This window comes from Melospiza melodia, chromosome Z, assembly GCF_035770615.1.
Source record: "Melospiza melodia melodia isolate bMelMel2 chromosome Z, bMelMel2.pri, whole genome shotgun sequence".
Taxonomy (NCBI): Eukaryota; Metazoa; Chordata; class Aves; order Passeriformes; family Passerellidae; genus Melospiza; species Melospiza melodia.
In genome coordinates, this window is record NC_086226.1 from 52,202,890 (window position 1) to 52,215,455 (window position 12,566).

General features: G+C 42.0%; 1 protein-coding gene across 1 annotated transcript; it reads left to right on the top strand.

Annotated features, from left to right (window-relative positions):
- Positions 1 to 268: 268 nt before the first annotated feature.
- On the top strand, positions 269 to 1,288 carry FOXB2 (forkhead box B2). Its single transcript, XM_063180757.1, is given in 3 exon segments — positions 269 to 644; positions 647 to 723; positions 812 to 1,288. Coding segments are annotated over 3 exon segments (930 nt in total).
- Positions 1,289 to 12,566: the final 11,278 nt, after the last annotated feature.

Below are 12,566 nucleotides of genomic sequence, written 5' to 3' on the forward strand. Positions count from 1 at the left end.
AGGGGCAGCTAGGCGAGCGCGTCCCGTGGGGAGAGGCTGCTGAAGAAGCCGCGCACGGAGCTCGCTGCCCGGCCGCCGGGAGGTCGCTGTCGCGTGTGGCCCAGAAGCTGCCTTTGCAGCAGGGCAGGTGGCGCCCAGGATGTAGAGGCGGCGGCGGAGCAGGGCAGTGAAGTCCCCGGATCCCAAGCCCGCCGTGCGTGGTACTGAGCAGCGCCCAGCCCGGAGCGGCGGGATCGTGCGGCCGCGGGAGTGCTGTGGCGGGGAGGCGATGCCCAGGCCGGGGAAGAGTTCGTACAGCGACCAGAAACCGCCCTACTCTTACATCTCCCTGACGGCCATGGCCATCCAGCACTCGGCCGAGAAGATGCTGCCCCTGAGCGACATCTACAAGTTCATTATGGAGCGGTTCCCTTACTACCGGGAGCACACCCAGCGTTGGCAGAACTCCCTCCGCCACAACCTCTCTTTCAACGACTGCTTCATCAAGATCCCGCGGCGACCCGACCAGCCGGGCAAAGGCAGCTTCTGGGCGTTGCACCCGGACTGCGGGGACATGTTTGAGAACGGCAGCTTCCTCCGCCGCCGCAAGCGCTTCAAGGTGCTGCGCCCCGAGCATCACCTGCCCGGCGGCGGCGGCGGCGGGGCGGGCGGCGGCGGTCCCGGCAAGCCCGCGGCGCCCACCCCGCACATGGTGCACTACTTCCATCCGCACCCGCCACCGCCGCCGCCCCCGGGCAAGGTGCCGGGGCTGGCGGGCTCCGACGCGGCCGTGGCTGCGGCCGCCGCCGCCGCGGTGGGAAGGCTGCCGCAGTTCTCGCCCTACGGGAGCAGCCAGCCCTCGGGCTTCAAGCATCCCTTCGCTATCGAAAACATCATCGGCAGAGATTACAAGGGTGTGCTGCAGGCCGGCGGGCTTCCGCTGGCCTCGGTGATGCACCACCTGGGCTACCCGGTGCCCAGCCAGCTCAGCAGCGTGGTGAGCTCCGTGTGGCCGCACGTGGGGGTGATGGACTCCGTGGCCGGTGTGCCCGTGTCCCCCGACTACGGACCCTTCGGCATGCCCGTGAAGGCGCTCTGCCACCCGCCGGCACAGACCATGCCCGCCGTCCCGGTGCCCATCAAGCCGGCGCCGGCGCTGCCCGCTGCCTCGGCCATCCCTGCCCTCACGGTCGCCGCCTCGCAGATCTGCCCCGCCGCTTCCCCGGCTGCTGCATCGCTGCTGGAACAGACCGCGAGCAACAACCCCGAGGGCAAGAGCTCCCTCCACTCCGTCCTGGTGCATTCCTAAAGCGCAGGGGCTCGGGGGAAGAGAGGCCCCCAAGCTCCCGGGGGAGTGGACGGGGGGATCCGGGGCATGCTTGCAGAAACCCGATCGATCTCATGACTATACCCCTGCTGGTGTCTGTGTTTATAACGTGTACTATCAGATTATTTGAGAGGCAGGTCGCAGGTAAGATCTTTTATCGTCGTTAAATGTCATTAGTAGCGGAGAGGCGATGTTGAAAACCACAGCCGGGGCCGAAGGGGCTGGCTCGGAGAAAAGGGCAGAGAACGAAGTTCTCCCGCCACGCCGCCAGCCCGAGGCACGGGGTGCCGTGCAGCCTGCGCTCCCCGCCGAGCCCCTGTCCCGGGGCAGTCACCCCGGAGGCCCCGCGAAACCCGAGCTCCGAGAGGAGAGGTGCTGCAGTCGGCCGGCGAATAGGGAGAGCAGAAGGATAAAACCCCTGCGGAAGTCTGCTTCTCCCTCTTCCACGAGAGACAGGAATCCGCTGCTCCACCGTCCTGTAGATCTTGCTGTGAAAGGGGTAGGCAAAGTGGTTATCTCAGACCCTGGCGAGCTCCGGGGCCCCACGACATGTAATGCTTGCTGCTTAAAGAGTAAACGTTAAATATTTCGATTAAGTTGTGGGAATTTAAATGACAACGGCATTGACGGCGAACGGTTCCTTTAACTAACGATCGCTTGCGCTTCCCCTCCACATTTTTATAACCCATCCTATAGTACCGTAGAAGGGACTGAAGCATGATCTGGCCTCTCAAACTCTGTGTGAGTGTCCGAATTCCCTGGTTTCTCATTAAAATAAAAACAGCCCGGCGATTCGTAGATTGTGCTTTTCACATCACCTTTCACTGCTCACAGACACCACTATTTTGTACGTGTTTGCTTGGCGTTTCTTCCACGTGAACGTGATCGCAAAAACCTGCGGGGAAAGGGGGGAAGATGAAGAGTGAAAGAGATTGGGGAAAGTGGGGGAAGACAACAGGAAAATGGTTAAAAAGTTATTCGGGAAAAGCACTTTACTGAAAAGAACCTTCCAATAGACGAGAAGTCTGTGCAGAGGGATCAGAAGTCAGAGATCAGAAGTCAGAGATTTACGTGCTGGGCTGATGAATCCTGGCTGGTTTGTGAGTGATTGCTGCCGTACCCTGTCTGCCCAATGCTCGTTAAAGCCAATCCATCTATTTGCTTCTGCTGGTGCTGCTATTTAAAAACTCGCCTTTCACTTTGGTTAAGAAACGTGTGCTTGTAGCGTAAGTTTTCGCTCCCTCTCCCCAAACTGATAAAAGTATCCAAAAGTTTTTTCGGCGGCAAGACAAGGGGAAGAAAAGGAAAGAAATCTCTTACAGGTAAATTTCCTGCTATAGAGGCACGGCGGTCTGCCCGCAGCTCACGGGCGAAGAGCCGGCGTTCGAGCGTGACGAGAGGGAACCGGCTCGGAACCCGATCCCACTGCAGGCAGTTGAGGTTTTGCCAGTTTCAACTTGTGCTGGATCGCACCTGCTTTCTTGGTTTTATCCCCTCACACCGGCGCGCCAACAGTGGCCCGAGACGGCAGGTCGCAGTCCCCGCCCCTGGGGAAGGATATCCTGTGACACGCTGACCCTTCTCCACAGAAATTTGCTAGGAAAAGAAAACCTCTTTGGTCCTGAGCGCCGTCTGTCCAAAATATTCCCTCCACACACTAGTGGGGTCTGTTTGACTACTTGAAATTCCCCTAGAACTATTGAATTTCCAGTTGTTCCCTCTGTTCTAGGCGTGTTTGCACCTTAATTTCAAACATTTTAGAATTCCTAGCGCCTAAAAATTACTACTAATAATGTTATGTTAATGAAACACATCGGTATCATGGTTTGTGAATTGGTCTGGAAGGGGAATTGACTCAAAAGCACTGCAACAAGATAAACAGAAAAAAGAAAAAAGAAAAGAAAAAAGAAAAAAGAAAAGAAAAGAAAAGAAAAGAAAAGAAAAGAAAAGAAAAGAAAAGAAAAGAAAAGAAAAGAAAAGAAAAGAAAAGAAAAGAAAAGAAAAGAAAAGAAAAGAAAAGAAAAGAAAAGAAAAGAAAAGAAAAAAGAAAAGTGCTTCACATTTTCTTTACTCTGCTGTTTTCCATCTTAGGCAGAGATCCAATTCAATACTCCCAGTGCTAAAACCAAGTTGCTTAAAAAAAGCAATTTGCCAAATAAATAATGAATAGCACTAGCTGTATATTAGTTCTATATGTATTTGAATATATTCCACTACTCTTGATGTAACTACTGTGTAGGACTCCAAAGCACACCTTAAAGAACCTTAAGAGTTTTCCACTAACATCGGTAAAAGGGGTTAGAGGGATGGAGAATTTTTCAAACTATTTTGGTCAGTTTTAAGAATGTTTTGGTCAGTTTAAGAATGTTTGGTCAGTTTTCTGAATGTTCTTCTAAATTTCATTGTGGGAAAGCTCTCACTGGTGTGAGGAGGCCTGTCTGGGTGCCGCGGCGAGGGGTAAGCAGGAGGCTCCCGCCGCCTTCCGCACCCGGCCGTCGGGGCAGGTGCATGGGAAACCGAGACAAGGGGCTGTCAGCACAGGGGAAGATCTCTGATCGGAGGTGAGACGGCCTGAGGGCCAGGCCCTCTCCCATCGCCCGGAGGGACACGCCGGGACGGTGGGGTACACGGGGATTTGTGGGGTGCAGAGCAATCTGCACACACGGGCTCTGCATACAGCAGGTTTTGCCCACCACTGGGGCTCTGGGGAGCGGGGAGTTTCGGCCAAGGGTGAATCGCCCAGACGGCTTAGTGTGACTCCCAGTAGAGTGGCCTGCTTACACTTCTTGTGAACTAAAAAATGGGGATATTTTCTGTAGCTTGTACAGTGAAAATTTTAGGGGGTTAGAACCTGATAATTCCAGATTATCGGGGGGGGGGGGGGGGGGGGGAGGGAAAATTAACTATTCAAGTAATATTTTCTAACTCATTTATACTATATATCTGGTTTTCCTTATTCTTAAGTGCTCCATCTCTAAGCATAGCCTTTGCAAAGTTACACAAATTTGTATCAACAACCAATAATCCCAATACATAAATAAACTCAACTCCAATGCTGCTTAAAACCAGATCATAGTACAAAAAGCAGAGAAATGAAACAGCACCCTTTCGTCTGAGCTGAAAAGCAGGTCTAAACTGGTGCAGGGTAAGATTTTTCACTTGACAAATAGAGAAACAGCCTTGTTTGGCTAGATTTTGTCTGTCTGCTGTACCAGTACACCTCATGCAGAAACAGCTTGCCTTCAGATTGAAGTGCACATGTTTTGCACAGAAAGGCAGTCAAGTCTTTACTGAATGGATGCAGGTGGGGTGTTTGTAAGCAGGAGAAAGAGATGCAAGGAGGACATGCAAGCTTAATCTTCATATCATCAGACTGCCAAAGGTCGAAAAGTAAAATTTATTACTAAAAGACTAAGAAAAGGCATTAGTTGCACTCCCACATGCTTATGTTTACTGTGGCTAGCTAATATAGGATTGTTATTTCTAGCCATGGGAAACGATTCCCAACCAAGGTGTTGCTTTGTGTATTTTAAGTTCATAGGGCATGCAAATCAAGAAAGAAAAGCAAATACAGTAAGACTCTTAGAATTAACGTGGCTTATGGTCTAAACATGCTAGCAGTGTTTCAGTGGATATGTTCTGATCTCAGTGATACCTGTTACACTTTGACAACCAGAGTTATAACTGAAATTCTGGACTCCATTGATCCAATTCTGAAGTCTCGGCCAGACAAAAATTGATACAGAAAATCTGCCTGGAACTTTGTTGCTGCTGCTTGTGGTAACAGATTTTTCTCTTTATTGTAGGGCTTTATTTTAAATCATTATCCTTCAAGTCTGTTTTAAGATAGAGCCTTCCCTGTAAGTGCCGGAAATATGTAATAGTTTCAGTTTTGGAAAGTAAAATTTCACCTCAACTTCAGGAGTTTTGCTGAATATATGATTAGATTAACCATCTTTAGTTAGACAAACCAGTTTTAATTTTAGACATCTAATGATAAAGAAAAAAAAATTACAACCTACAGGTCTCTATTCTGGACATTATGTATTTATGTAACTCTTTATTTAAAGAATCAGTGATCCTACTTCTTTGCTTATACAACATGGTCACTGGCATAGCCTGTGAAGAAAAGCCTAATAGTTACAGCACTCTTCTCAGAATCCTGGAAGGAAACAAGCTCAAGATTGTTTCAACTCAAAAGGATTCAGATTCACATCTTTGTATCAAAAGAAAGGTCAGCTGCAAAATGGCATGTAGAGGAAGTTATGTTATACAGCAACAATAAATGTAAGGCTCATGAAGCGTCAGATGAGACACAGGGCCTGGGTGCATCTCTACAAAGGCAGAGTCCAAGTGCCACTGGAGAAAACAGATTATGGACGGAAAGACGGAAGTAAGGATAGGAATAAAAGGCAAATTGTCAAATCAGAATGCCTAAGGGAAAGATGTCAGGTGTCCCAGGAATTCATAATTGTGGTATGCAAAAGGTGAGCTACAGTCAGGAAAGTGAAAAATGTTTGCTAATATTAAGTCATTTAGACTAACAAAAAAGAGTGGTCAAGAAATTGAGAGTTGCTGACAAACATTCACATTGGGTTACAGAATAATAAAATGGAAAGTGAAATTCATTATTGATATATTCAAACTGCTATGCATGGGGAAAACAATTCTGTTTTATATACATAAAAATAGGTCCTAACGTTTGGATTTTTATGAAGCTATGGTAGATAGCACTAAGAAAATGTTGGTTTATTAGTAATTAGCTGTGAAAACAGAAAAAATATCGGCAAAAGAACAGAGAACATAACAGAAAATATCATGTCCCTCTTTAAATCTAAATGAAACTGGAATGCACCAGGGACACCTGCGAGTTCCTCATTCCTGAAATACACCTGAGGTACCTTAAAACTGTCAGGATATAGAACAAATCAGAGGCAATGATCCAAGGTACCTCTTCTGCACATGTAGCAATCCAATAGACAAAGACTTTTCAGCATGGAAAGCAAGGATATACAGAGATATATGACACAAATTTACAACATTTGTGAGAGACCTGGAGAAGGCTAATTCTTTCTCTTCATACCAGAACTGTGAATCTTCAGGAGGGCTCAAAGCAAACATAAAGATAGGATACTTCACACAGCACATAACTGAATTAATTGTTGCAGGATGTTCAGGGTGTTAAAATTTTACATGCATTTTAAGAATAAGTGAAAAATTCATGTAAAATCACTGACAATTGATCCATAAAAACTCATGATCTCTTGCTCAGATTTGCTATGCTAATAATATATTTCAGAAAGTAGTGTGACATACTTTTTCTGTCCTACTCTTTGTATAGCACCCATTATTTGTTTTTTGTTGGAGACAGGACACTGGGATAGATGAACATCTGGGGTCACCTATGACAATTGTTCTTCAGTAGAGAGGGGATCAGGATTTGTGACTTTCATTTGTAGATAAGGGTCTGGAATGAAAGCAATTATTTAATAGTATTTCAGTGCACAATATATGAAAGATTAACCATATATGGTCTATAAGAAAAATATTTAAAATGGTTCAGGAATGTACAAATTCCTCATTTCAAGGACAGTGCTGTATTGATTGGAATAATTTGCTTATTTTCTGGTGAAATAAATTTAAACAACTAAAAATGTTCTGCATGAGAGACTGAACACAACTATAATAACACTACATTACTATAATTGATATAGTAGGCTGCAAATAGGTACAAATTTAAATGCTCTCTAAGATGGAGAAGCAACTCAGACATCTGTGCCCTGGTACTGTAGTAGTGGTGAGTCTATGGCATGCATGTCTAAAGCATCCAAAGTGTTGCAGGCATTGGCAGAAGTGTGAGTGTATTACTTTTGTCTCTCTCTCCTTGCTTAGTTACAGGACCAGTGAAAAGAAGCAGCTTTTTGAAGGAGGAAATAAACAAGTTCTGACAATAGAAAAAACAGCTCTAGTACTGAGTTTCACATAGTTTAAAGGATAAATTTGACTGCATTTGACATCCAGAATATACCACGGTGACTTGTAGTATTTCTCTAGACTTCACATGGATGCTTAATCTACACTGGGAGAGGTAACCATTTCCAATGAGATACAAAAATCTGTTTTAAGGCAAAAGATCTGGGAGAAAGCTATACATTGACACTGCACGGCATGCTTTTATTATGTATTGCTTATTAAAATAATGACTGAACAATAGATATGAATGGCACAATGATGACCAATGATGCCCCAAATTTTTATGTCAGGGTTATAATAAAGCAGTCATTTGGAAACGTAAAAACAACTTGATATTCCTTATCAACTAATTATGACCCTTACTGTCAAAAGGGAGGTTTTTGGTAGAACACCAGTGAATAAATTATTAGGCAAAAAGGTCTTCCATGAGTAAGGAATGTTATTTTTAATTATCAGCCTTCAAATTACCAAAAAATAGAATTTTAATTCTACTATACAACAAACTCCCAGTGTGGGTCAAGTTTTCCTTTGAGGATGGTCAAAATAATTTGAAGTTAAATCAACTATTAATTATGGATAGCGGTGCATAGAGAAAGAAGGAAAAATTTATTTTCATGTATTTTATGTATTGCTTGCACCATAGAACTGCTACTGGAAAATGATAATTTGCTAAAAAATATGCGAGAAAATTTTTAGTGTAATTGTAGTAGCCATTTGTGCTTTATGAAACTGTTGTTTTATGTGGGATGTGTGATTTGGATTTATCCTCTCCTAAGTCTTGAAATTAGAGTGTTTTTAATGCCCATGTGGTCTTTTGACTGTGGCTGGTAAGAACTTGTACCACAACAGATTAGTAAACATGAAAATTACTGTGATACTTCATATGCTTAATAAAATATATGATTGAAACTGGTAGGCGCTTGCATCTTTTTTAACTGATTACTACTGACTGATTATGAAAAACTTTCCTGGTACATACAGAAAAAATGCAATGTAATGTGCGGCATTGCTAGCTGATTATTACTGTACACAATTTTTAAAGTTGAATGGGACTGTTGGCATAAGAACTAGAAAGAGAATCAACTTATTGCTTCCTCAAATATTTGTGATAGAGATAAAGAAAAAAACATAAAAAGATGAAAATGATATATCTCCAAAGTTAAATTACACCAATTACACCAGTAAAACAGATAACAAGTGAATTGAGATCCTTACTAAGCCTCTGGTATCTTTATATTATAGCTGTTTATAAGCTTTCTTAAAAATGGGAAATTTCCTGGTTTATTTAGCAACTTTAAACTTCATTGAAAACAAACAAACAAACATGTTGAAAACATGGACTTCAATTTGGGATCAAAATCATATCACTGCAGATTTTACATTTCAATATATTTGCTGGTATGTAAAGGTGTTTCTGTGTCACCAACATATTTCATCTGCAAATCTCCAGATAAATGAAGAGAAAATATATGGACCAATATCAGTGTATTAGACTGAAGAATACTAAAGGAAATAATAACAAATATAAGCCTAAAATAGGGTTAATAAAACCTGCAGGCATTGAATGCAAGCTACTATGAAACAACTCAATGTTTTTCTCTGGTAACCAATTTTTAGTGAAAATATAGGTAATACAACAATCTGAATATTGAACAGAACTTCAGTAAAGAGCTTGGTGTGGTGGTGCCTAGCAAGTCATCAGTATATGTTGAGGAGGACTAGAACTTTGCACAAAGTCTGACTATACACTGAAATAGTGTGAACTCACGTAACATGAATTTATGCATTTAAAGTCTTGTAATAAAGGTATCTGAGGAGACTTGCCAGATGCAAGCAAGATTCCCTTTACTAACATGAAAGCAGAAAACAAGCAAGATCACAAGATTCCCTTTACTAACACAAAAGCAGAAAACTTATTCAATATGCAGGAATATGAATGAAGGTCAAGAAAAAATTGAAAGTTCTCATGGATTCATAATACTTTAGCATGCATACAGTGCTCTTATTGTCCCCTCCATTTCTTCCTTACTTGCACAGTACTTTTTAAACTTACTGCTCTATTTATTTACTATTCTGAGTTTTCTTAATTTCTTATTGTAAGCCCACTGTGTTCTCTGAGTGTGACAGTGAATTTCTCTTAAGTTCTCCCAGAATATGAAATTCCCTATCTCTTGTGATTTGGTATGATTGCATGCCATTTTTTCACTGAAGCTCTATAATTTTTTCAGGGCAAAATTTTTTTATAGGGAAGTTAGGTCTGGTCTCAATAGATTCAATTCTCCTAATGTGCCTGACAAACACCACAAACACACATTTCTCCCAAGAAGGAATCAGAAAATGGTTAAATTCAACCACATTCCTCTGATTTGCTGAAATTAAAATTGCTTCCCTGTTTAGATGGCCATGAAAAAGAGTTGGACCACAGTAGTGGCACTGATTCATTGTCATCAGAGAGGTATCTTGAATGTCCCAGCAGTTTTCTGGAACTCCCAAAAATAATGAGTGGGCATTTTTTTTTTTTAACTCATTGCAGGAGAAGGCAGAAAGGCATTTGTCACTCCTGGCTGTTAAGGGTGTATCTTATGCTAACATTTTTGCAAAGATGGTAGCTGCAAGACTGTACCAAGATTTCACTCTCTTCTTCTGAGGGAAATTACCTCATTGGAACAACAGTCTGAACTTTTTCATTCTGATGTCAACAATCCCTGCCTTGGGATTGTTGTGTGCCTTTTCTAATTCAGAGCATTATAGCATCAGTTACTGTTGCACAATTAATTTAAGAAAAACAAAATCCCTGGCACTTTTGCATCACTTAAGAAGGAAATGTTCAAGTCAAGAAAGCTGTAGCAGCACAGGCTGAAGTAAATCAATGCTGTCATACAGGTGACAACACCCTAATTGCCTATATGATATGTTTTTTTATTTATCAGTGTTACCAAAAATACTACAAGGTCAGTAAAGATAATGTTCTTTAAATGGATCCCCTTTTCCTTCCCTTACATTTTTTTCCCCCAACAATGCTGTCACAAGAAAACCATCAGATTTGAAATGCAAAAAAACTACACTGAGAATCTAAGGCAAGAACATTGGACATTTATGTAGAAAGTTCCAAAGATTGACAATGCTTCATAAAATGCAATACTTCAATCTCAAAATTTTGGAAAGTAATTTAGGAATAATACTTAGAGATGACGTGTATAAGGAATTAGAATTGGCCATTAGAATTGGCTTATTAGTGGAGAAAGATTCACAAACAGTAGACATAAACTCTGCTCTCTCAAAGGATGAAAGGTGTGTTCAATGACTTTTACAAAATTAACAAGGGCACATTAAAGAGGACTTAAAAATTTGATCTTTGTTTTTGCTGCTGAAGACATTTTAACTTTTCAAGTTTCTTTTATTTTACAATTTCTCATTAAATATTTAATAAGGACACTAACATCCAGGTGATAATTCTCCCAGTAGCCACAGAAGACTAAGAGAGAGGGATGATTCATGCAGTTTTCATTCACATCTTTGGTTTATATAAAGAAGAATTCAATTACTTTGACCCAGTACGGCCAAGACATTCAGAGACTGCTCTGTGGATACCAGAACTTGTTAATACCGTTGTTACGTGTACAGAAACTCTCCTTTTTAGCCCACCAGGCCATATGATGAAAACACTGGAGTATGTTAGTGAAAAGCACCACCATAACAAAATAACAAGTTAACAAAAACCCCCAAAACCAAAACAAACAAAAGCCCAAACAAATAAGCAAGTCAAGCAGTAACATGTAAATTTCTTGGGAACTTGCAAATCAGATGAGAAGTACATTTTTTTCAGACTAGACTCTCAGAGCATCAAGGGGTCTAGTCAAGATTGAGTTGGACTTTTTTTCATGCTAGATAGAGTTGTAGACTGTAAAAAGTCACTACTTACAGACAGAGAACATAAAGAAAACCTAACTTTGCTTAGATGGCTGGTAGCAGAGACAGAGATTGTATCTAAACCTCACAAATATAGGTTCAAGCCCCACCTGCAAGATCCTCTTCTCTCTCATGGGAAGAGCCTTTCATTTTGATACTTTTCTCCTAATTCAATTCCCAGAAATGGATAAATGTAAATAACTAAAGGCTTATGAAATACATCATTATGTTCATAAAACTCTGCCATAGTTGCTGCTATCTGTCCTACTTTGAAGAAAACAATGATAAAATCCACTTGCATTCTCATGCAAATAAGCTTTGGGTACCAGCACTGCCTCAAAGACAGTCTGAATTCAGACAGATTTTTCCTCTTTCCTTTGAGTCTTATCTGAGCCAGGTATTACCATTTTCTTACTGAGCTAAGCTAGCTAATCAGGTCTTCTCATCCCTTTGAGCTCTGTGGTTTCTAATTAGCATTATCCCTTTTCCAAGTGCTATGGAGCTTTGGCTCCTTGGAAGAACTGCCTCATTCTGCCTTGAGGTCCTGTTGCTTGCAGATGGCAATGCCCAGCCCGAGACATGGATACATGGATAGATGTCAGGTTTTTGTTGCTTTGAACTTAACCCATTTAGGCAGCTGCTTTCAGCTTTAGAATGGACACCACCCAGTTCTTCTTGGTTATACAGCTATCTATTCTCAATTTTTCTGCCTATCAAATGTTTCTTGCTGCCATATATAGCAGTGATAAAGACCAGGAAAATGGGGAGGATGAAAGTTTCATGGAAGAAGTAAAAGATGCAAAGAACTTGTTAAATATTCTATCAGCCCCTCATTCTAAGAATTTCCATTAATTGCTTTGTCATCAAAATGCTTAGGGGGACCCTAATGATCTCAAAAGATTCAGCTGGACCACCCAGAGCTGCAAATGGGAAAAGAAGGCACAAGGGCCTCTTGGATTAAACTTAATCGCATTCTAACATCTTGAAAATATTTTATGAGGGGCCTTCCCACCATCATCAAGTAATGAAAACCTTTCTTTGTACTCATCCAATGACTTTAGTGCCACTGTGCTGCCTGAAAGCCAGACCGGAAGAAAATATTCACCTCTAAGACTGATTTGATAGAAGAATTATGTCATAGCAGTAAGACCATTGGAAACACATTTTAAAGGTTTCTGTATTCTAGTGAAATCTAATTAATATGCTACCTGCCTACAGAATTAGCATTTATCTGCGTGTCCTACATCATAAAGAAACATTCTGTGTCTGTCAGGGACTAATTCAATGAAGTTGCTACTGATGGCCTTTACATGAATCTTGCAGTAATAAATCTTCCCATTCAACAGGAATATCCTGTCTTAAAACTTTTACAAATGAA